Source organism: Giraffa tippelskirchi, chromosome 3 (genome assembly GCF_054371585.1).
Source record: "Giraffa tippelskirchi isolate mGirTip1 chromosome 3, T2T-mGirTip1v1.2.pri, whole genome shotgun sequence".
In the NCBI taxonomy this organism is placed as follows: domain Eukaryota; kingdom Metazoa; phylum Chordata; class Mammalia; order Artiodactyla; family Giraffidae; genus Giraffa; species Giraffa tippelskirchi.
The window spans coordinates 131,206,035-131,232,034 of record NC_137277.1 but is presented as its reverse complement, the minus strand read 5'-3'; the positions used below and the strand labels follow the sequence as shown (position 1 = coordinate 131,232,034).

General features: G+C 43.8%; 1 protein-coding gene across 17 annotated transcripts in view; it reads right to left on the bottom strand.

Annotated features, from left to right (window-relative positions):
* Positions 1 to 26,000, bottom strand: part of CFAP221 (cilia and flagella associated protein 221) — a 119,213-nt gene that overhangs the window by 75,261 nt on the left and 17,952 nt on the right. For 12 of the 17 annotated variants that reach the window (XR_014078555.1, XM_081575939.1, XM_081575938.1 and 9 more), the window contains 3 exons: positions 25,852 to 25,938; positions 25,595 to 25,693; positions 24,070 to 24,170 (listed from right to left, as the gene is read on the bottom strand). Coding sequence is in view for 16 of the 17 variants with exons in the window: in XM_081575939.1 (XP_081432065.1) it covers positions 24,070 to 24,170; positions 25,595 to 25,693; positions 25,852 to 25,938 (287 nt within the window). In the remaining variant the exon portion in view is untranslated. The remainder of the gene's footprint in view (positions 1 to 24,069; positions 24,171 to 25,594; positions 25,694 to 25,851; positions 25,939 to 26,000) is intronic. The other 5 variants (XM_081575952.1, XM_081575947.1, XM_081575946.1 and 2 more) reach the window with 1 other exon arrangement.

Below are 26,000 nucleotides of genomic sequence, written 5' to 3'. Positions count from 1 at the left end.
GGTGATGGACAGGGAGGCCTGGCGTGCTGCGATTCATGGGGTCACAAAGAGTCGGACACGACTGAGTGACTGAACTGAACTGAACTGATGCCTATTAATCCTCAGATGCAAATAGGAGCCTGAATTAGAGTTCTTCTATGATCTATAGGAAGCAGCCAATTAAAATATTAAAGCAGAACTTTCCTGGTGGACCAGTGGTTGGGAGTTCGCCTGCCACTGCAGGGGACATAGGTTTGATCCCTGGTCCAGGAGGATTCCATATGCCATGGGGCAGCTGGGTCTATAAGCTGTGGGTGCTGAGGCCCTCCCACCCAAGAGCTCGTATACAACAAAAGAGACTGCCCTCCTCATCCCTACCACCCATCCCTGCTTTCTGCAGTTAGCAGGGGGCCTGCATGCAGTGGCAAGGGCCCAGCACAGCCAAAATAAAAATAAATAAATAATATTAAAAAAATTAAAGCAGATAGAATTTAATACTCTTCAAGTAATGACAACTTCTATCCCTGCTACTTTACTATTTAAACATTTAATCAAATACACTAAGGCTATGTATAAAAATAAATTAAGCACTTAAAAAGACTTATGACTTATTTTTAATAAAATCTAACTCAAACTTTTTAAATACCAGTCTTATGATCATGTACAAACTCTGTGCCTATTAGAAAAAAGAGTACCAATTTGCCTCACAGAAAGTAAATATTATAAAATAATATAAACTCAAATTTCTTTCTTGTCTCTTTTCTAAATAAATGCTAGAAGAGGGCCAGACACTGCATTAATTTCCAGTAAATTATATAACATTTGTTTCTACTTTACTCTGATGTTATTTTCATCATTTACCCTAAAATCTAACATTGTGTTAGTCAGGAGTAATCAAAGATTTCTTGAGAGAATGTATAATCTTGTGAACTTATTGGGGATAATGTAAAAGCAAATTTCTTCTCTAATTAAAAAACCTCCATGTTTAGAGAGTGGACTGAGTGAGCCATCTTGACATAAACAGTACTGGACTCCTTTTTGGAGAATGAAGGTTTACTGATAATGTCACCGAGAGGGACTGTATGGGGCCTTCCTGGAACAGACTCCCCGCCCTGACCCCCATGTCCTCTACATGCCTCTTCGCTGTAGAAACACTGTGGCCTCCTAGACCTTCCCTGAGTTCCACAGAGTCAATTTAATCAGAGAATGAGAAAATGGAGAAAGGAAGGAAAATCAACAGGCAAGACAAAATTCTAATACTTGAGCCATTAGATAAAGTCAAGGACCTTCAGTTCCTCCTCAAGGGCTATAGATACTATTCTGGGCCACATCCTTTGAGCTGTCTTGTAGATACTGAGACTCCCACCAGGTGAGAGAAGTCACTGGTATGCTACCCACAAGCATGTAGACTCCAGACGGATTGGAACCAGAAGGTTGATGATGCTGACTCCTGATAACCTCATCACAATCCAATGAGAAGAATGTCCATGAGCTGACCACACACCTCACTGCCCTCTTTCCTCACTTTGTCTTTAAAAACCTTTCCCTGAAACCTTTCAAGGAGTTCAGGCCTTTAAGCACTAGGTGTCTAGACTCCTTCCTGGGTGCCTGCAATTAACACTACATTTTCCTTCACCATGACCTGCTGTCATTAGGATGGCTTTGCTGCACATGGGCAAGCAGACCCAAGTATGATTCAGTAACAGTAAAAAGCATGACAGATGCTAACTTATAACAAGATGCTGGATTCAGAGGGTGCAACAAATTAATCATCAGCTATTACATGTTACTTGTAACCATCAAGATAAAGGGAAGCCTCTTTACAGAGACATATGTAAAATTTAAACCATAACGTAGACTATGTAAACATGTCAATTTAGCAGGACTTTTCCCTTGTCAATTACTCACTGATACAGGAATCACTTAGAGATCCAAAGCTGTGGACAGCAATGATGTATTTGCGTGAGACCCACTCCTTTTCAAATGTACAGAAGACTTAGAAGAAAATCGTATCTGAGTGAGCTCATCTATATTGGGACTTCCCTGGCGGTCCAGTGGTTAAGAATCTGCCTTACAATGCAGTAGACATGGGTTTGATCCCTGGTCAGGGAACTAAGATCCCACATGCTGGGGGGCAGCTAAGCCCATGTGCTGCAACTGAGCCTGTGGGCCTCAACTACAGAGCCCATGCACTCTGGGGTCCCTGCACTACAACTAGAGAGAAGACTCTGTGCTGCAACTGAGAGCCTGAGTATCTCAACCAAGAGCCGAAGCAGGCAAAAATAAATACATAAATATTGAGGGGTGGATCCCTGGTCTCCTTCCCTGGGATCTGGGCTCTCTGGCCACTCAGCTCCTGGAGAGCAGTGGAAATAATGATGCTGCACTGCTTTCCTAAGGCCACACCCAGGAGACTGGCATCCCTCGATCCTCCTGGGTGCTCATCTTGTTGCCAAGTTGGCAGGAAGCGCAAGCAGCCTTTGGAGAGACCCATGTGGAGAGAACTGAGGCTCCCAGCCCTGAACCCAGCTCAGCCCAGAAAATAGCCAGCATGCAAGTGTACCATCCTGGAAAGTGGATCCCTTGGCTTGGCTAAGCAGCCTCAGCTGACTCTGCACAAAGCAGGGCAACTTTCTCCATCAACGCACCTTCAAAATGTAGATCCAGGAGCAAAACAAACCACTGCTGTTACTTTAAGCCACTGCTTCTAGGGTGGTTTGTTACACAGCAGTAAGGAAAAACCAGACCCAGACAGCATTCTCTCTCCCTCACCTCATTTATCCTTTAGTGAATGACTCCCTTTACCCCATTTCTGGTGGGAATATTAACTTGGACATTTTAAAGTCTTTTTCTCTTTTCAGTAGTAGCTCTTCACATGTCCCAGCCATGTGCTTGTGCCTCAGCCAACCTGGGAGGTAAGCACTGTTATTCTGCCCATTTCATAGATAAACAAACTTACCAGTGTGGGGCTGTCCAAGGACATACGGTTAGTAAGAGATGAGGTTGGAATGGCGAGGATCACAAGATGGCAGAGTAGAAGGACACGCACTCATCTTCTCCTGTGAGAACTCCAAAATTACAACACGCTGCTGAACAACCACTGACAGGAGGATGTTGGATCACACCAAAAAAAGATACACCATGTCCAAGGGCAAAGGAGAAGCTCCAGCAAGATGGCAGAAGGGGCAAAATTTCATTTAGAATCAAACCCCATACCTGCCAGAGACACTTGGAGGGCTCAAACAAAACCTTGTGCATACCAGGAGACCGCACAGACACTGAGCCAGACCTGCCTTTGAGTGTTTGAGTGTCTCCTGCGGAGGTATGGGTCAGCAGTGGCCTGTCACAGGGGCAGGGGCTCTGGGTACAGCAGACCTGAGTGTGGCATCAGCCCTCTTAGAGGAGGTCGTGATTAACCCCACCATAGAGCCGCCAGAACTTACCCAGGACTAGGGAAACAGACTCTTGGAGGGCCCAAACAAACCTTGTGTGCACCAGGACCCAGGAGAAAGGAGCAGTGACCCCACAAGAGACTAACCCAGACTTGCCCGTTGAGTGTCCAGGAGTCTCCAGCAGAGGCATGGATCGGCAGCGGCCTGCTGCAGGGTCAGAGACACTGAATGCGGCAGTGCACAGGACCTTTTCAAGGAGGTTGCCATTATCTTCATTCCTTTCACCATAGTTTGATCTCAGGTCAAACAACAGGGAAGGAATATAGCCCCGCCCCATCAACAGAAAATTGGATTAAAGATTTACTGAGCATGGCTCCGCCCATCAGAACCAAGAATCAGTTTCCCCCACAGTCTCTCCCATCAGGAAGCTTCCATAAGCCTCTTATCCTTATCCCTCAGAGGACAGACAGAATGAAAATCACAATCACAGAAAACTGATCACATGGACCACAGCCTTGTCTAACTCAAGGAAACTATAAGCCATGCCGTGTAGGGCCACCCAAAACAGATGGGTCATGGTGGAGAGTTCCGACAAAATGTGGTCCACTGGAGAAGGGAATGGCAAACCATTTCAGCACTCTTGCCTTAAGAACCCCATGAACAGTATGAAAAGGTAAAAAGATATGACAGAAAGATGAACTCCCCAGGTTGGTAGGTGCCCAATATTCTACTGTAGAAGAGTGGAGAAACAACTCCAAAAAGAATGAAGAGATGGAGCCAAAGCAAAAACAACACCCAGTTGTGGATGTGACTGGATGGAAGTAAAAGTCCAATGCTGTAAAGAACCATACTGCATAGGAACCTGGAATGTTAGGTCCGTGAATCAAGGCAAATTGGAAGTGGGCAAACAGGAGATGGCAAGAGTGAACACCGACATTTTAGGAATCAGTGAACTAAAACGGACTGGAATGGATGAATTTAACTCAGATGACCATTATATCTACTACTGTGGGCAAGAATCCCTTAGAAGAAACGGAGTAGCCTTCATAGTCAACCAAAGAGTCCGAAATGCAGTACTTGGGTGCAATCTCAAAAACAACAGAATGATCTCTGTTTATTTCCAAGGCAAACCATTCAGTATCACAGTAATCCAAGTCTATGCCCAAACCAGTAATGCTGAAGGAGTGGAAGTTGAACGGTTGTATGAAGACCTACAAGACCTTCTAGAATTAACACCCAAAAAAGATGTCCTTTTCATTATAGGGGACTGAAATGCAAAGTAGGAAGTCAAGAGATACCTGGAGTAACAGGCAAGTTTGGCCTTGGAGTACAGAATGAAGCAGGGCAAAGGCTAATAGAGTTTTGCCAAGAGAGTGCACTGGTCATAGTAAACACCCTCTTCCAACAACATAAGAGAAGACTCTACACGTGGACATCACCAGATGGTCAACACCGAAATCATATTGATTATATTCTTTGCAGTCAAAGATGGAGAAGCTCTATGCAGTCAGCAAAAACAAGACTTGGAGCTGACTGTGGCTCAGATCATGAACTCCTTATTGCCAAATTCAGACTTAAATTGAAGAAAGTAGGGGAAACCACTAGACCATTCAGGTATGACCTAAATCAAATCTCTTATGATTATACAGTGGAAGTGACAAATAGATTAAATCTGATAGACAGAGTGCCTGAAGAACTATGGACAGAGATTTGTAACATTGTATAGGAGGCAGTGATCAAGACCATCCCCAAGAAAAAGAAATGCAAAAATGCAAAATGGTTGTCTGAGGAGGACTTACAAATAGCTGAGAAAAGAAGAGTAGCTAAAGGCAAAAGAGAAAAAGAAAGATATACCCATTTGAATGCAGAGTTCCAAAGAATAGCAAGGAGAGATAAGAAAGCCTTCCTCAGTGATCAATGCAAAGAAAAAGAGGAAAACAATAGAATGGGAAAGACAAGAGATCTCTTCAAGAAAATTAGAGATACCAAGGGAACACTTCATGCAAAGATGGGCATAATAAAGGACAGAAACAGTATGGATCTAACAGAAGCAAAAGATATTAAGAAGAGGTGGCAAGAATACACAGAAGAACTATACAAAAAAGATATTCATGACCCAGATAACCATGATGGTGTGATCATTCACCTAGAGCCAGACATCCTGGAATGCAAAGTCAAGTGGGCTTTAGAAAGCATCATGGTGAACAAAGCTGGTGGAGGTGATGGAATTTCAGCTGAGTTATTTCAAATCCTAAAAGATGATGCTGTTAAAGTGCTGCACTCAATATGGCAAATTTGGAAAACTCAGCAGTGGCCACAGGACTGGAAAAGGTCAGTTTTCATTCCAATGCCAAAGAAAGGCAATGCCAAAGAATGTTCAAACTACCACACAATTGCACTCATCTCACACACTAGCAAAGTAATGCTCAAAATTCTCTAAGACAGGCTTCAACAGTATGTGAACCGTAAACTTCCAGAAGTTCAAGCCAGATTTAGAAAAGGCAGAGGAACCAGAGATGAAATTGCCAACATCTGTTGGATCATTGAAAAAGCAAGAGTTCCAGAAAAACACCTACTTCTGCTTTACTTACTATGCCAAAGCCTTTGGCTGTGTGGATCACAACAAACTGTGGAAAATTCTTAAACAGCTGGGAATACCAGACCACCTTACCTGCCTCCTGAGAAATCTGTATGCAGGTCAAGAAGCATCAGTTAGAACGGGACATGGAACAACAGAGTGGTTCCAAATTGGGAAAGGAGTACGTCAAGGCTGTATATTGTCACCTTGCTTATTTAACTTACATGCAGAGTACATCATGCGAAATGCCAGGCTGGATGAAGCACAAGCTGGAATCAAGACTGCTGAAAGAAATAGTAATAACCTCAGATACGCAAATAACACCACCTGTGGCAGAAAATGAAGAACTAAAGAGCCTCTTGATGAAAGTGAAAGAGGAGAGTGAAAAAGTCAGATTAAAACTCAACATTCAGAAAACTAAGATCATGGAATCCAGTCCCACCACTTCATGGCAAATAGATGGGGAAACAATAGAAACAGTGACAGACTTTATTTTCTTGGGCTCCAAAATCACTGTAGATGGTGACTGCAGACATGAAATTAAAAGACACTTGCTCCTTGGAAGAAAAGCTATGACCAACCTAGACAGCATATTCAAAAGCAGAGACATCACTTTGCCAACAAAGGTCTGCCTAGTCAAAGCTATGGTTTTTCCAGTAGCCATGTATGGATGTGAGAGTCAGACTATAAAGAAAGCTGAGCACCAAAGAACTGATGCTTTTTAACTGTGGTGTTGGAGAAGACTCTCGAGTGTCCCTTGGACTGCAAGGAGATCCAACCAGTCCATCCTAAAGGAAATCAGTCCTGAATATTCATTGGAAGAACTGATGCTGAAGCTGAAACTCCAATACTTTGGCCACCTCATGCAAAGAACTGACTCATTGGGAAAGAACCTGATGCTGGGAAAGGTTGAAGGCAGGAGGAGAAGGGGATGACAGAGGATGAGATGGCTGGATGGCATCACTGATGCAGTGGACATGAGTTTGAGCAAGCTCCTGGAGTCAGTTGGTGACGAACAGAGAAGACTGGCATGCTGCAGTCCATGGGGTCACGACTGACTGACTGAACTCTCTGAGGTGGGGATGAAAGCTGTGACCCCAGGACCCGAGCTCTTAACTGCCATGCTATGTCCCCCTCCTCAGTCTCTAACAACCACAAAAAACTAAGACATCTCACTGTTCACACCGACAGCTTCTTCCCCACTGATTTTCTCTTCAAAACTGATCCCTCTGGGCTTTATTTGCTGAGCTTTTTGAAAGGCAAGTCTTTAATTAGTCCAGCATCAAGAAAGGCTTATAAAGTCCCAGGACTTTTTCTCAAATGTTACCAACCTCCCCTCAAGTCCTGGCATGCATGTAGAGAGAAAGGGGTGGGGGTGTTTGGGGACTGGCCAGTTAGTTTCCTTCAAGCCTGAGGTGTACATTGCTGTATTCAGAAGATGACCAACAAAAATAGAAAGAAATCAGACAAAACGATTAGTTTATCAATAAGCCAGATCCCCAGATGAACGTGCCACAATTTGAAAAGATATGAAGAGTGCAGAGTAAATTATGTTTCCGATTTCCAAGTATGCCCTTGCAACTCAGATAATTTATGTTCCTGCGAACTTTCATATGCTGCTTATCTCACTTCCAAAGATACAATTAACTGGGACTGGGGCCTCAAACCAGAAGCACAGTGGACTCAGGATCTTTAATGACATAGTCAAATAAGGACAAACACAAATTTACATAAAGAAATGGTCACTTAACAGGCAACTAATTTTTTTTTTTTTTTTGCCTTTACAGTATTATACACCATCCTTACTTTTAGACTCAGCTTAGACAAATATTGGGCTTCGCAGGTGGTGCTGGTGGTAAAGGATCCACTTGCCAATGCAGGAGACATAAGAGACATGGGTTCAAACCCTGGGTGGGGAAGATCCCCTGGAGGACGGAATGACAACCCACTCCAGTATTCTTGCCTGGAGAATCCCATGGACAGAGGAGGCTGGTGGGCTACAGTCCATGGGGTTGCAAAGAGTTGGACATGACTGAGTGACTAAGCACACACACCCACAGACCAATATTAGAGGCAAAGACCAAGAAGGAGGCAAGGAGTCAGGGAGGTTTGATGCTTTTTCTCTTGCTGATGTGACTGTCAAGTTCCTTTCTTGCCCTTAATTCAATTTCTTCCCCAACCCTACTTAGTTCTCCCCACTGGTAAAATTTTACACACATCCCAGTAGTTTAGGAAAAGATGGAATTCTGAAAACACTAGGGAACAACCAGAAGTATTATTAAATGAGATCCCCTTGCATACCTGGTTAAGGAAGTTAAGATATTTCTATGGGGGTGGGGTGGGGAAAGGAACTGAATTTCGAAGAAGTTAGAGGTGACCTGGTGACATGTTACCTGTCATCCACAGAGACAATGTGTACCCAATTCATATTTCTAAATATCTTTTAAAGAAAATGTATATACCATAAAATTTACCTATTCCTAAGGGTACAGTTTGGGCTTCCCCTAGTGGCTCAGTGGTAAAGAATCTGCCTGCAATGTAGAAGACCCAGGTTTGATCCCTGGGTTAGGAAGTTCCCAAGGAGGGCATGGCAACCCACTCCACTACTCTTGCCTGGAGAATTCCATGGACAGAGGAGCATGCCAGGCTACAGTCTATGGGGTCGCACAGAGTTGGACACGACTGAGGTGACTAAGCAGCAGCAGCAGCAGCAAGGGCACAGTTGAGTGGAATCGGGGACATTCACACTGTTATACAACCATCACCACTGTCCTTCTCCAGAACTTCTATCACTTGCAAAATTGGAACTCGGTCCCCAATAAACTGTAATCCCATCCCCTAGCCTCTGGTACCCACCCTTCTTCTCCCTGTCTCTAAACATGATGAGTCTGAGTACCTGCTCTGAGTGGAATCACATAGTACAAAAGACCTTTTAAAAACTGAAGGATAACTTCACTTAAACATGAAAATAGTAATAGAAATAATACATTGTATAGAAAGTAGCCTCTACAACTCACTAGAGGTACAGATAATGTGGGGTAAGGAACGAAATTCAGGGCTGCTCATCTTAGTCAGGGCAGGTTCCCAGTTGCTAGCTACTCTAAATATTTTGACAAGCATTAAATAATCACATTCTAGGTAATTCTCTGGTGTTCCAATGCTTATGACTCTGTGCTCTCATAAGACACACAGCATGAACAAAAAAAACAAAAATCAAACTATGCCATCCACAATATTTACCTTTGCTTCTTCCAGGAGCAGACGCTGAAACTCCTTATGCTGTATTCTTAAATACTAGAGCTGGGAGCTAATCTATGAATGGTTTTTGTAACAATATTTTAAAGTTTCTTACTGTTCAGTCCATGACACTAGGTTGGTAGTTTCATATAAGCCATAAGAAGCATCTATTAAATTTAATGTATTATTCCAAGAATTTATACAAAAACTAGAAAGCCCTAAATAAAATAAGTACTCCACCTTTTACCACTGCCCCTGATACACACATTCCTCCTAAACTGACCATCTGTTGGTGTTGCTCCAACCCTTAGTGCCATGCAAACCAAGGGCAATTTTCCAAATCAAATTTGCACAAAATCCAAGGGAGAAAAGCAGAGTATTACAGTTTACAAGCTAAGCTCTAATAAGGTCAATACTGCTTTCCTAAGTTTTGTTTTTCAGCCTTTCGATGACTTTCTCCAGGAGTCAAAAGTCTGGGTTTCAATATTTTGTGAGAAAAACTTGAAAAAAAAACCCACCAAAACAAACTAATTTAGGCCTTCCATTGAAAGCTCTCTTTGGGACTTCCCTGGTGATCCAGTGGTTAAGAATCCACCTTCCAATGTAGGGGACACGGGTTCAATCCCTGGTCCAGGAACTAAGATCCCACATACCTCAGGACAACTAAACCCATGCACCATGACAACTGAAGGCTGAGAGCCTACAGCCTGTGCTCTGCAACAAGAGAAGCCACCGCAATGAGAGCCCATGTATCACAACTAGAGAGGACCCTAGGAGACTTTCAGGTAAGCTTGTCTATAGCACTCCAATCAACTGGTCAACCGAATCAGCTTGGTGCTAGGAGGGTCAGGTGATGCCACATGGAAAGGACAACTAGCCAATCGACTGGATTTGCTCCAGATTTCAGCCAGTTATTCAATATGAGATAGACACTGCCAGGGAAATTGCAGAGTAAGATGATTTAAGATGAATCTTTCTAGAGTCATGGAAACAGGAAGATGTAACATTTCAGTACCTCTCATAAGCATGCTTTCATTTACTTATGTGTGCAGGAAGAGTAGCACTGTATCTGATCCACAACACTCTCTAAGAACCAAGGGGATGGCTAGGGTTACCCAGTTATAGAGCAGTTTCAACATCTGAAGGCAAAAGACAGCTGAAAGGCCTCTGCATCCCATGGTTGGGTGTTGGATAGATGTTGGATAGAAACTGGAATGCTACTTTTTGTTATTTACAGAAGCTGTCAAAACACAGTTCACCAGATTTTAAACTACCACAGTTGTTTATAGGTAGTTGGCAAATGTCCATGTGGGATTTTATCTCAGCGAGGAAAATTTACAACTATCAAATCCAGCCCATGAGAACATAGTTGATGAATAGATACAAGTCTGCCTCCTGACCTTTTGGAAAGTGGACTGAGGTGCCACCCAATCCTCAGAAAGGCTCGACCCAGACCACACCTGCTTCTCCCTAGAAGCAACCTCAAAGAGAGCAAACTTACAATATTAGATGAAAATCCTACAACTTCTGGCAATTTGGTCTAAATGGATTATATATATATATAAAAAAGAGAACATATATTCTTCTGAATCTACCTTCTGCTAAATTTATGTTTTCCCATCACCTTTGTCCTTCCCCATAATGTGCAGTATGTTTTTTTCTTTAGCTATAGAAAGAATTGCTTTACTCTGAAATTTTAACACATAAATGTCATTGGAATACAGGCTCCTCTGTCCATGGAAATCTTCAGGCAAGAATACTAGAGTGGGTAGCCATTCCTTTCTCTAGGAAATCTTCCTGACCCAGGAACTGAACCCAGGTACCCCACACTGCAGGCAGATTCCCTACCATCTGAGCCAGGGAAATCTCATATATAAAATAAATAACTAATACCGACCTACTGTATAGCACAGGAAACTACTCAATACTCTGTAATGGCTGATATGGGAAAAGAATCTAAAAGTGGATATATGTATACATATAACCGATTCACTTCGCTGTACACCTGAAACTAACACAATAATGTAAATCAACTATACTCCAATAAATTTTTTTCATAAAAATAAATAAATAAACACATAAATGACATTGGAACCCTCAGACATTGCTGATAAGAATGAAAAATGGTGTGGTCATTTGGAAAATAGTGTGGCAGCTTCTCAAAATGTTAAACATGGAGTTACTATTATAGTCTAGCAATTCTGTTTCCAGGTATGTAGCCAACAGAAACAAAAACACTTATCTGCATAAAAACAAATACATGTTTATAGCAGCATTATTCAAAGTAGCCAAAAAGTGGAAACAACTCAATGTCCATCAACTGATGAACAGATAATAAAATATGGTTTATCCATATAGTAGAATATTATTTGGCACTAAAAAGGAATGAAGTACTGATATGTGCTACAAGCTGGATGCAAACTGAAAACATTATGCTAAGTAAAAGAAGTCAATTACCAAGGACCATAAGACATATGATTCCATTCTTATGAAATGTCCAGAATAAGCACATTTATAGAGACATAAAGTAAATTAGAGTTTACTTAAGGCCGTGAAGTTTGAGGGCGAAATGAGGAGGTGGAAGGTTCTTTTCAGGCAATAAAAATAGCCTAGAATGGTGGTGATGGTTGATACATACTAAAAACCACTGAACTGTATGTCGTAAATCAGTACATTTTATAATATGCAAATTCTATCTCAATAAAACTTTTTAAAAACCAAGAGAGGGTTGGGAGGATAAATTAGGAACTTGGGGGTAAGAGATACACACTGCTAAGTCACTTCAGTCATGTCCGACTCTGTGCGACCCCACAGACGGCAGCCCACCAGGCTCCCCTGTCCCTGGGATTCTCCAGGCAAGAACACTGGAGTGGGTTGCCATTTCCTTCTCCAATGCATGAAAGTGAAAAGTGAAAGTGAAGTCGCTCAGTCGTGTCCGACCCTTAGCGACCCCATGGACTGCAGCCTACCAGGCTCCTCTGTCCATAGGATTTTCCAGGCAAGAGTACTGGAGTGGGTTTCCATTTCCTTCTCTGAAGAGATACACACTATTATATGTAAAATAGATAAATGACAAAGATCTACTGTATAGCACAGGGAACTATACTCAATATTGTATAATAACCCATATGGGGAAAGAATATATAAATATATATATATGTATAACTGAATCACTTTCCTGTACACCTAAAACTAACATAACATTGTAAATCAACTATAATCCGATAAAAAAGAAAACAATTTAAAATACACACACACACACACAGATATAAACATGCCAAGAGAAAGAAGCTCTTAGCCCTAGAACCTACAGCTACACTCTCACTCCTGCCTGCCCCATCCTGGCCCCTTTCCCCAGCTCGTGCATAGTTCCTGACAGGTTGTTTCGGGGGCTTCACACAACCCCTCTGCCATCAGCCCAGTCCCCGAGCATTGGAAACCCACCTTCAGCTTGGCCGTCAGCCTCCCCATCCCGAGCCTCTCATAGCAATTTCTCTGTAAGTTGTCCACCTTTGTTAAAGTGTGAGCCAAACCATCTGGTCTCACCGGCACATCATTCAGGTAAAAATCTCCTTGGTGACGACAGTGATGATGGCTATCAACTTTCAGGGCTGCGCAGCCACCACCAAGCAGAGCCTGGATGGGAATCTAGACCCTGCACTGCGTTGCCTCCTTTTCAGTTTCTTTACTGAGGGTCCTCCCAGGCCGGGCAGGTAACTGAGTGGAGAGGGTGGCCTGTGAGGCAGCAGGAAGAGGTGGGGACTGTGGGGCCTGGCAGAGGCACGGCCCTCTGGAGGGGCAGTGTCCATGCCGTCCCTGCTGAGCTGATTATGACCAGGTAGGAATCTGTGCCTGGTACTGTTGGAGCTTCCTTTTTTCAAAAAAAAAAAAAAAACCAAAAAGTGGAAATCTAAATTTCATATGAAATCTTCTGATTTTTCAATGCTGGCAACTAACTGAAATTTTTTAAATTTATTTTAAAGAAGTATAGTTGATTTACTATGTTGTGTTAATTTCTGCTCTATAGCAAAGTGACTCAGTTAAACATGAAAGTGAAAGTCACTCAGTTGTGTCTGACTCTTTGTGACCCCGTGGACTGTAGCCTGCCAGGTTCCTCTGTCCATGGAATTCTCCAGGCAGGAATACTACAGTGGGTTGCTGTTCCTTTTTCCAGGGGATCTTCTGGATCTAGGGATAGAACCTGGATGTCCTACATTGCAGGCTGATTCTTTACCGTCTGAGGCACCAGGGAAGCCCCCCGGTTATACATATACATAAATGTGTTATACACACACATTTTTTTCATATTCTTTTCTACTATGGTTTATCACAAGATATTGAATATAGTTCCCTGTGCTCTACAGTAGGACCTTGCTGTTTATCCGTTCTCTATAGATAGTTTGCATCAGTTAACCCCAAACTCCTAGTCCATCCCTCTCCCATCCTCCTTCCTCTTGGCAACCATAAGCCTGAAATGTTTACAAAAAATAAATCATGTGAACCTCCACTACGTGGACTAAATGGAGGTCAGCAGTTTAATAAAATCAGAATTACAAATTCAGAAAGGGCGGATGGGTGACACACTGAGGGATCAACCATTTGTGCCAAACAAGGTAGGAGTGTTGGAGGGACACACCCCACTCTCTGCAGCAAGCTGATCCTCAGAAAACCATCCTGGGCTTTAGCTCTCCACAAGGAGCTAAGAAGGGAGAGACTGAGTTTGAGAGGCTGAGAAGGGAGAGGGCTGAGAAGGAGCCAGAGGCATAGGTGCCAGAAGCCTATGCCCATCCTGCGAGACACACTAACAGGTGGTCAGTGCAGCTGGAGGAGGTGCTGGCTCTCTGGGTGCGGAGTGGGGATACTGGGTGAGGTTGGCTGCAAAGGCAGCATTTGCATGTGCATCATTTCTGGCCCCAGAGCTGGGCCTCACAAGCAGTCCCTGGAGAAGTGATGGAGCAGAGTTGGGGGGATTTGTATTCACGGAGTGGTGGGGGCTGAGGGCCGAGGCAAGGAAATAGTAGGAGCTGGGCTACAAATCAGGGCTTCCCAGGTGGCTTGGTGGTAGAAAATCCACCTCCCAATGCAGGAGCCACAGGGGACATGTGTTCGATCCCTGGGTTGTGAAGATCCCCTGGAGGAGGAAACAGCAACCCACTTTAGTATTCTTGCCTGGAGAATCCCATGGACAGAGGAGCCTGGTGCATCACAATCCATGGGGTTGCAGAGTCAGACACTACTGAGTGACCAAGCATACATGACTGCAAATCAGCCTCGAGGGTAGGTGGTGGCCTGATGGGCTCCCAGGTGAGAGGTAAGACTGGAGGTCACAGGTAAGGGATCACTGCTTCTTACTCACCGAGCAGTGGCTGCAGCAAGTTCACTCTTGTAGGGAGGAGTATTAATATTTTATCACAGATCATGTCGAGCCAAGTGCCCATGCAGCAGTTGCCTTTCAAACTAGAAGTGTGTGTACTCTGTGTTATAACTTCTCCTTCCTTTAGCCAAAATGCCTAGTACCCAACTTTTTTTTCTCCAATTAATCACATCCTGGGATCCACTGTATTAATATAAATCCAATATTGCATGTCTTGCACATAACTTTTGTAAAGAACTTTAATTTATGAACTATATGTATCAGAATAGTGTCCATTGCCATGTAATGTCAAAAAGAAAAATCTACGTAATTAATGCCACCAACTACCCAAGTCTTATAGCAACTAGAACAATAAGTGAACCATGAACAGTGCAAGGTCACATTGAAGAGCTCCTCTGTCGCCAGGAGGGAGCACCAGGCGTAGCTAGCCTTATACTCTCCATCATGACACCAGCCATCAGGAGATAATCACCCTGCCAGGCAGCAGCTCACATCACCTCAACCTCACACGGAATCCGCATCGTCACTCCAGAGAAGGGCAATTCCAGAGCCAGATAAAGCCAGAGAGAGAGCTGACAAGCGGGTGTGTGACCCAAGGGCGTCTGCTTGCTGTGCCTTGTGGCAATGCTACGGCTCCTCTCCTTCACCAGCTGGAGCTCCCAGTGCCAGGCTCCTGGGGGTGCTGTGGCTGAGGATTCTTCCCATGACCTTCTCCAGAGAAGTCCCTTCAGCTGAGGGGCTGGGCATCCTCACCCTTGCCCTGCACTCCTTTATGGGTTCTGCCTTAATAAATCGTGGGCAATGAATCCTTATTTCCCCTTCTAAGGAACCTAAGGCCCCACTGTTACATTTAAATATTCGTAACCAGTGCCTGTGAAAGTGCTGCGCTCATTATGTTGGAAAATTGGAAAATTCAGCAGTGGCCACGAGACTGGAAAAGGTCAGTTTTTATTCCAATCCCAAATAAGGGCAATGCCAAAGAATGTTCAAACTATTGTAATATTCAGTTCATTTCACATGCTAGCAAGGTAATGCTCAAAATTCTTCAAGCTAGACTTCAGCAGTATGTGAACCAAGACCTTCCAGAGGTACAAGGTGGGTTTAGAAAAGGCAGAGGAACCAGAGACCAAATTGCCAACATCCGCTGGATCATAGAAAGAGCAAGGGAATCCCAGGGAAACATCTACCTCTGTTTTATTGACTACGCAAAACCTTTGACTGATGGAATACAATAAACTATGGAAAACTCTTAAAGAGATGGCAATACCAGACCACCTTATGTGTTTCCTGAGAAACCTGTATACAGGTCAAGGAGCAACAGTTAGAATCGGACATGGAACAAGGGATGGGCTCAAAACTGGAAAAAGAGTACGTCAAGGTTATGTATTGTCACCCTGCTTGTTTAACTTATATGCAGAGTACATCATGTGAAATGCCAGGCTGGATGAATCACAAGCTGGACTCAAGACTGCTGGGAGAAACACCAACAACATCAGATATGCAGAGTACCACCCTAATGGGAGAAATCGAAGAGGAACTAAAGGACCTCTTGATGAGGGTGAAAGAGGAGAGTGAAAAAGCTGGTTTAAAGCTCTACATTTGAAAAATGAAGATCACGGCATCTGGTCCCATCACTTCATGGCAAATAGATGGGGAAACACTGAAAGATTTTATTTTCTTGGGCTCCAAAATCACTATGGACGGTGACTGCAGCCCTGAAATTAAAAGACGCTTGCTCCTTGGAAGAAAAGCTATGACAAATCTAGATAGCACGTTAAAAAGCAGAGACATCACTTTGCCGACAAAGGTCCATCTAGTCAAGGCTATGGTTTTTCCAGCAGTCATGTATGGATGTGACCATAAAGAAGGCTGAGTACTGAAGAATTGATGTCTTCAAACTGTGGTGCTGGAGAAGACTTTGGAGGGTCCCTTGGGCAGGAAAAAGATCAAACCAGTCAATCCTAAAGGAAATCAACCCTGAATATTCATTAGAAGGACTGATGCTGAAGTTGAAGCTGCAATACTTGGGCCACCTGATGTGAAGATCCGACTCATTAGAAAAGACCCTGATGCTGGGAAAGATGGAGGGAAAGAGGAGAAGGGGGTGACAGAGGATGAGATGGTTAGATGGCATCACTGACTCAATGGACATGAGTTTGGGCAAACTCCGGGAGATTGTGAAAGACCATGGGGTTGCAAAGAGTAGGACACGACTGAGCAACTGAACAAGACAACAGGACAAGCAGTGCCTGTTTTTGAGGTGTACTGGGGCCCCAGCCTGTCTTGTGCCTGGTTGTGCACAGCAGTGCTGGCCATGCCTCCTCTGGTTCCCAAACAGGCCACTCAGGTGAGGCTTCTATCAGGTAGACTAGACTGTGTGTTTCTCTGCTTCCATTGTTCACTGGCGGCATCATTAAAATCCATGCCCCCCACCACAGCCTCTGAGGCCTTTCTTTCTCAGCCCTCTCCCTGCTTACCCTGACCCAGGCTAATGAATGTTCCTTCCAGACAGGCCCAAATCTGCTGCTCCTTCCACACCTCTGACTCTGCCCAAGCCTCTGTGCTACCTAAAACACCCCCTCTCTTTCCTCCTGCTCTGCTCCCTTCCACCGGCTGATTCGAAAGCTCAGAGCAAGCACGTTCTCCTCTGGGAAGTCTCGTCTGAGCTTCCCTGTCCCACCTACCACCAACTCACTTCACAATGAGCTGGGTGAGGTGTCCTTCCTCAGACCACACTGAGTTAGAAATTAGAATCATCCATTTAACAAACAGCTCATACAACTCAACAACGACAACAACACAAACAACCCAGGACTTCCCCGGTGGTCTAGTAATTAAGAATCTGCCTGCTAATGCAGAGGGACACAGGTTAGACCCCTGGTCCAGGATGATCCCACACATCTTGGAGCAATGAAGCCTGTGTACCACAACGACTGAGCCTGCGCTGTAGGGCCCAAGTTTTGCACCAAGAGAAGATACCACAATGAGAAGCCCACGTACCACAACTAGAGAAAGCCTGCACACAGCAACCAAGACCCAGTGCAGTCAAAAATTTATATTAAAAAAAGATAAATACCCCAAATATTGAAATACCCCCACATCTTTAAAACAAATTGAAAAACAGGTAGAAGATCTAAACAGATATTTCTGCAAAGAAGACATATAGATGGCCAATTGACACATGAAAAGATGCTCGTCACTGCTAATTCTTAGAGAAATGCAAATTAAAACTACAATGAAGTACCCCCTCATTGTCAGAAAGGCCATCATTAAAATATCTACAAACAATAAGTACTGAAGAGAGTGTGAAGAAAAGAGAACCTTCCTACACTGTTGGTGGGAATGTAGGTTGGTGTAGCCATTGTGGAAAACAGTATGGAGGTTCCTTAAAAAACTAAAAATAGAGCTGCCATATGATCCAGCAATCCCACTTCTGGACATATATCCAGACAAAATTATAATTCAAAAAGATACATGCACCCCTATGTCCATCCCATCACTTCATGGGAAATAGATGGGGAAACAGTGGAAACAGTGTCAGACTTTATTTTTTTGGGCTCCCAAATCACTGCAGATGGTGATTGCAGCCACAAAATTAAAAGACACTTACTCCTTGGAAGGAAAGTTATGACCAACCTAGACAGCATATTAAAAAGCAGAGACATTACTTTGTCTACAAAGGTCTGTCTAGTCAAAGCTATGGTTTCTCCAGTAGTCATGTATGGATGTGAGAGTTGAACTGTGAAGAAAGCTGTGTGCTGAAGAATTGATGCTTTTGAACTGTGGTGTTGGAGAAGACTCTTGAGAGTCCCTTGGACTGCAAGGAGATCCAACCAGTCCATTCTAAAGTAGATCAGTCCTGGGTGTTCATTGGAAGGACTGATGTTGAAGCTGAAACTCCAATACTTTGGCCACCTGATGCGAAGAGCTGACTCATTTGAAAAGACCTTGATGTGGGAAAGATTGAAGGCAGGAGGAGAAGGGGAATGGAGGATGAGATGGTTGGATGGCATCACCGATACAATGGACGTGGGTTTGGGTGGACTCCAGGAGTTGGTGATGGACAGGGAGGCCTGGTGTGCTGCAGTTCATGGGGTCGCAAAGAGTCGGACACGACTGAGCGACTGAACTGAACTGAACTATGTTCATAGCAGCAGTAGCCAAAACATGGAAACAACCTAAATATCCATCAACAGAGGAATGAATACAGAAGATGTGGTACATAAATACAATGGAATATTACTCAGCCTTAAAAGAATGAAATAATGCCATTTGCAGCCACATGGATTGACCTAGAGATTATCATACTAAATGAAGTAAGTCAGAAAGAGAAAGACAAATCTCATATTTCATTTATATGTATAATCTGGGGCTTCCTAGGTGGTGCTAATGGTAAAAAACCTGCCTGCCAATGCAGAAGACATAAGAGACACAGATTTGATCCCTGGGTTGGGAAGATCCTTTTGAGAAGGGCATGGCAACCCACTCCAGTATTCTTACCTAGAGAATCCAATGGACAGAGAAGCCTGGCAGAGTTGAACAAGACTGAAGAGACTTAGCATGCACACACACATATAAAACATGACACAAATGAACTTATCTACAAAACAGAATCAGATTCACAAACATAAAACATACTTGCGGTTGCTGAGGGGGAGGGGGTTAAGGGAGGGATGAATTGGGAGTTTGGGTTTAGCAGATGCAAACTATTGTATACAGTATGGATAAACAAAAGGGTCCTACTATATAGCACAGGGAATTATATTAAATACCCTGTGATAAACCATAGTGGAAAAGAATATGAAAAAGTATGTGTGTATATGTATGCGTGAGTGCGTGCTAAGTCATTCAGTCATGTTCAACTCTTTGCTACCCACTGGACTGTAGCCTGCCAGGCTCCTCTGTCCATGGGATTCTCTAGGCAAGAACACTGGAGTGGGTTGCCATGCCCTCCTCTGTGTATGTGTATATATATATCTGAATCACTTTGCTATGCAGCAAAAGTGAACACAGCATTATAACACAACTATACTTCAATAAAATAAAGAATTGTCTATTCGTGAGATGAGATTCGTGTATCCTTAGTACTACCATTGTGCCTGGCACACAGTAGGCATTCTATAAAGGTTTGTTGAATGAATGAATGAATGTTGAATAAAGAACCTACCCAAATAATACCTTCAACCCCTCAGTTCAGTTCAGTTCAGTCTCTCAGTCATGTCCGACTCTGTGACCCCATGAATCGCAGCACGCCAGGCCTCCCTGTCCATCACCAATTGCTGGAGTCTACCCAAACCCATGTCCATCGAGTTGGTGATGCCATCCAACCATCTCATCCTCTGTCATGCCCTTTTCCTCCTGCCCTCAATCTTTCCCAGCATCAGGGTCTTTTCAAATGAGTCAGCTCTTCGCATCAGGTGGCCAAAGTATTGGAGTTTCAGCTTCAACATCAGTCCTTCCAATGAACACCCAGGACTGATCTCCTTTAGGTTGGACTGGTTGGATCTCCTTGCAGTCCAAGGGACTCTCAAGAGTCTTCTCCAACACCACAGTTCAAAAGCATCAATTCTTCGGCACTCAGTTTTCTTTATAGTCCTACTCTCACATCCATACATGACTACTGGAAAAACCATAGCCTTGACTAGACGGACATTTGTTGACAAAGTAATGTCTCTGCTTTTTAATATGCTGTCTAGGTTGGTCATAACTTTCTTTCCAAGGAGTAAGTGTCTTTTAATTTCATGGCTGCAATCACCATCTGCAGTGATTGGAGCCCCCCAAAATAAAGTCAGCCACTGTTTTCCCATCTATTTGCCATGAAGTAATGGGACCGGATGCCATGACAGCCTAAAATTAACAGAGGACATTTCAGGAGAAAATCCTTTCAAATACTCATCCTATCCTACCCTGGGCTGCTACCATACATTATGGATTGAACGCAGTGTGGGCAGCTTGTGTCATTAAAAGTTGGGGAAAAGCCACTAAGTCAAAAGCATCAAGTCTGGGAAAGGTGTTGTTGGCTAGAAACAAAATAGCATTCTTATGTTTTGAAATATTTTTGAAATTATCAAGGTGTTACACACAGTAACTCAAGTTTTACAAACTGTTTAGCTGAAATTTTCATTCTGATTACAAATGAAGGGCATGATGTATTAAGCACCTTGAGAGAAGCCTCCAGGGAAGTAAACAGATTTGTGTGTTTAGAACCAAGGCTGGGCTTTCCTGGTGGTCCAGGGGTTAAGACTCTATACTTCCACTGCAGGGGGTGCGGGTTCGATCCCTGGTCCAGGAAGTTCCACATGCAGTGTGGTGTGGTCAAAAAAAAGAACCAAGGCTGATGTCTGCATCCTTTCCTTCTGTCTATGCACCAGGGCTCTCAACCTGGACAGCCTGGCTTAAGGTCCAAACAAGGAGTGATGTGTGGAGGGAGAGAGAGAGGGAGGAACGCAGATGAACTAGGAAGTCAGTTGTTTCCACCACTTTGGTTTTGGTTGAAAATTGCTATTCACCCATTTAAAGGAAATAGCTATGTTTGGGGTCAAAATGCACAGAGTGAGTGGGGGTGAGTGGTCTTGCCAGGAGGGATTCACCTCTGTTAGCCCCTTGGGGTCCCTACGTAGAACACTTAATGCTGAGGAGGAGCCAGTGAAGACAAGGTGGGTGAGGGGAGGGCAGAAGTGCTGGGGAAGAGTTCTGGCTGAGCATTTTTGGGGAAAATAGAGACAAGAAGAGCCAGGGGCCAAGAATATACATCACCCAAAATGTAAAGGTCTGATAACACCCACCATGGTCAATGACGCAGGAGAAAAGGGAGTGTGTGTGACGGGCACGCCCATATCGGAGAACAATTTGGCATTAAAAGGTGACACTGAAGCTATATGGACTGGCAATTACACCTCTAGGTGTACAATGTAGAAACCTCTGGAACACACACCCCAGACCATGCACAAGGATATACAACAGCAGTGCTGGTCACAGCAAAAAAAAAAAAAAGTAGTGGCAATAATCCATAGGTCTGTTAGCAGTGAGAAGATTTTTAACATTGCCATAAACACACACAGCAGTGAACTACGACGGCTCTGGGTTAACATGGCTGGACCACGAGAACATAATGTTGGATCAAAAAAGCAAGTTACAAAAGAACTGATGCAGAGTATGATTTCATTTATATAAAGATCAGGGACTTCCCCGGGGGTCCAGTGGCTAAGACTCCGTGCTCCCATTGCAGGGGGCCCGGGTTCAATCCCCGGCCAGGGAACTAGATCTCACATGCTGCAAGGAAGATCAAAGATCCTGTATGCCACAATAAAGACCCGGCACAGCCAAAAAGAAAAAAGATCAAACACTGGCAGAGCTATACCATGTGTTATTTAGGGGTGTCCATTTATGTGTCGAAACTATTAAAATAAATCAAAAAATGATTGCCACAAAATTCAGAACAGAGGCTGTAAAGTTACTGGTAGTGCTTTATGTCTTAATGTTTTAAAATCAATTTTCAATATATTATCTTTCTTTAAACTGTGCATATTATTATATATTCCTTTGTATGTGTTATTTATTGATACTTCTTAAAGAGCTGTTTTAAAAAAATAAGTAAAGAGAGATGGTGAGTCAGGAGCCCATGGGAAGCCTCTGGGCAGGGGGCAGGGTCTCACATCAGCTGAACCAAGGCAACTGTTCAGATCTAAATTGTGAGTTTCACTCAAAGGCCCTGAAGCTCATATACCCTGGTCACCCCCTCCCACCACCAAAAAGCCTCAGTTGCTGCCTCTCTTCCTCTGCTACTGGGTCTTTAGCAACTTGTATCCCCCTGCTCAGTGCCGCCTACAGGCACTTGAACATGCTCTGACCACCCCCCCACACACACACACACACTGGCTGAAGCCCACAGTCTTTGCTTACTCTCTGTTCTTAGATCAAGAGGCCTCTTGGGACTTCCCTGGTGGTCCAGTGGCTGGGACTCCTCACTCCCAATGCAGGGAGCTCAGGTTCAATCCTTGATAGGGGAACTGGATTCCATATGCATGCTGCTACTAGGGGTTCACAGGTCTCAACTAAAGATCCTGCGTGCTGCAACAAAGACCGAGGATCCCACATGCCACAACTAAGACCAGGTGCAGCCAAAAAAGAAAAAAAAGAGGCGTCTAGTATCTGCTAGCTACGGGCTGGATTCATCACCTGCAAGGCATGATCCATGCTCTGCTGCCACCATGCTTTTATACACCCTGTTTCCCTGCCTGAACGCCATCCTCACGGCCTACCCCACGGTGTCCTCTGAGGACAACTGGATGCCCCCCCATTATGCGGGAGGACTTTCCCCATCCTCCCAATCAGTTCTGTACTCCCTCTTCTGGACCCACACAGAACCCCTTGTGTGCCTTGATGACAACACTTAGCAAGTGGTATAATTTCTTAATGACATGGTTCTGTCCCCATTAGACTTTAAGACCTTCAGAATGAGAGCTTTTGTCTGTTGGTCTTTTTACATAGGTGATACTCAAAACATCACCCAAGCAGGACTTCACTGGCAGTACACAACCAGCATGGATACAAAGCTGGAGCCAGGTCCTGCAGGTGCCCCCGCACCCAGACTGCTAGGTATTAACAACTTGGTTACTGCATCATTGGAGGTGAGGGGTGGCAAAAGGGGGTCCAGGCAGATGAGCGGGGTGGCAGGGGGGACAGGGACAGGACAGTGTGTATTTCTCAACCAGTACAGAAATATTTCAACATTTAGCAAACTTTAACAACTGGTGTGGCCATTATATCTCGATGTCTAACTGCTCAACATTCATCTTCTTTATGTCCCTAGAGACACATGGCACTGTACCTGGTAGTAGGTACTCAATAAATATTTACTGGAAAAACAAGAAACATCTTAAAGTACTATTTTCCCAGCAAACAGAAAGGACTTGAGATTTGGCTTCCATTGCGACCGTCTACTGTCTTTGCCTTCTCTGCCGCCAGTCTATCTAAAAACAGGTTAATGTCTGGGCATGAGATGCAAGCTGGCCCAACAGCATTCAATCCAATCCTGAGACTTTTATGTGAATACTCCCAGCCTCACAGCCCCTCCAGCCACCCCTGTTGGCAATAGTGTTTGGACCTTCTGGCAGCTGTCTGCCCCATTCAGGGGAGCCTATTGAGAAAGAAGCCTGCATGGGGCAGCAAAACCAAGACATAGAAAGGGTCAGGTTTCTCCAACCTTTGTTAAAACTCTAGATCCAGCCATGCCTAAAGATCCACCTTGTTCCTTTTAGGTTGATGACCTAATACACTCCTTTCCTGCTTACGATATTTTGACTTGACTGGGTTTGTTTATTTCCTTTTTTCAATTTTGGTTTTTTGAGGGTTTTTTTTTTTTTTTTGGTCTTTGCAACTACAAGTCCAGTCTAATTCAGCTGGGAGGAAAACTTTCCATTAGGAAAAATAGAAACCTAAGTTTTTACGTATGTGAGTCTCTCTTTTCACATCCCATGACACTTTGGTAATTCATTTTGATAACTTACCTTTCACCAAGTGGAACATTTGATAGATTTATAAATGAGGGAAAGTCTAGTGTGTTCATGACAGGATAGGCATGAATGGGAATAAGCAAAGTCTCGTCTCCCTAAAATTAACAAGAAAAAAGTCAAGTTAACCATGCTTAAGACTATAATTTTCAAAGATGAATTTGTAGATCCTTTATTTCTTGTCCTGTTTTCTATCATTAAAAAATATGTCCAGAAAAAAAGGGAAAACATTTCCTTAAAAAAAACCTGAGTGCTTAAATATAACATTTGAAATACTGACTTCTTAGTTATAAACAAAGTAGAGAAAACTTTAAGTATATTTCATTGAAATTACATTCAATATTATTCAGGAAAGCTAAAGATAATCATATGATGACTTCATGTAGAGATGAAGACAGTAATCTGTTTCTATTTCAGAATATTATAGAGAAAACAGTCTTGCATGGCCTGAGATAAAGAAAAACCAGCACAGAATCAGCTGATCCAGACAGCACTGAACAGCAAACGCTGGACCAGCCAGAGGCCCAGAGCCCTGCTTCTAGACCTGCACAGTGCATGACCTTGAGTAAGATTTCTGACCTCCCCACAGCTCATGTCTTCCTTTGCTTTCAACTGGGGATAATTCCACCTTTCTTCAAAGGTATGTTTGAGAAAGAAAGCAGATGATGGCTTTAAAAAGTTTAAAGAGCCATAGAAATAGGAGGTACTACTACTATTGCTACTAAGTAGCCGGACACCTGCCCTGGTGTGCTATATAGCACCTGTTACTAGGGACTTCTGTTCTTGGTACAGGATATTCCTTCTGAAAGCAATACTCTAGTCTCATCTTTAGTTTCCTCTCCCCTTTTAAAAGCTGAAATTTGTTTACTGCTAAAGCATACTCTTCCACTTTAGTTTTGCGAAGTTAAATTTCGTTACCCTTGAGGCTTCTCAGGTTGTAAGGGCCAGGCATGAAAGTCAGAGCAGTGGGCAGGAGGTGGGGGGGAGTGCCAGTTTTGAGGGAGGGACTGACAGCATGTGGATCTGGGGTCTGGGGGCCAAGGATGAATTAGGTGACCTGGAAGAGGCTCACAGAACACAGCCTCTGGGGTCGGGCCACACAGGCCCCCTTCTCCCTGCAGACCCCCAGGGCTGCCTCAGAGGACGTCAGCCATTAGACCCAGGTGTTCATAATCACAGCTCAGGGTTGTTGCTGATTTTCTCACCTAGCACTTAAAGGAGGATGTTTAAGTTATTTGAAAAGCATTCAGTAACTCCCAGGACCACAAGATAAATTAGGTTTTTAGGCCAGGAAAGGTGAGAACAAGCAGTGTCTCTGGCTCTGCCCCAGTGCTTAGCAACCTGAGGCTTCCCCAGCTGGGACCCACATCACTGGACAAGGGCCCTCAAGCCACTCAGGTCACTGCCTAAGGCATTGGGATGAGAAATTTTATACTTGTAATTCCATCTCTCTCTTCTACTCTTGAAGATACAAGTTTTGATACCATGCCACTCCCCCAAAATTTAATTTTAAGGAGCTTACCTTACAGTGAACACGGATGCAATCATAATAGTATCGCCACTCATCTGGAGAAAATGTAATCGTGATCTTGAGAGACAAGCCAGGGACAAGGCGGTGCTCCTGGAAGACAAGGGGGCTCTTGTCAGGAGACCCCAGAGACCACAGGAGCAGGACCACAGGGCCAACACACTACATACTGTCCCAGACAGACCCACCACATGGAAAGCCACATCCAACAATGAACATCGAGGGAGAACAGGTCACCCAGTGACACTTACCTTTTTCACATACTTGATCTGAAAGTATTTGGTTTGCGGGGGTAAAATATGAACATGTATGTCTTCATTGCAAATATTGACCAGATGCTGGAGAGAAAAAGAAGCATTCACATGAACACATTGCTTTATCTATCTGCATAGATATTTAT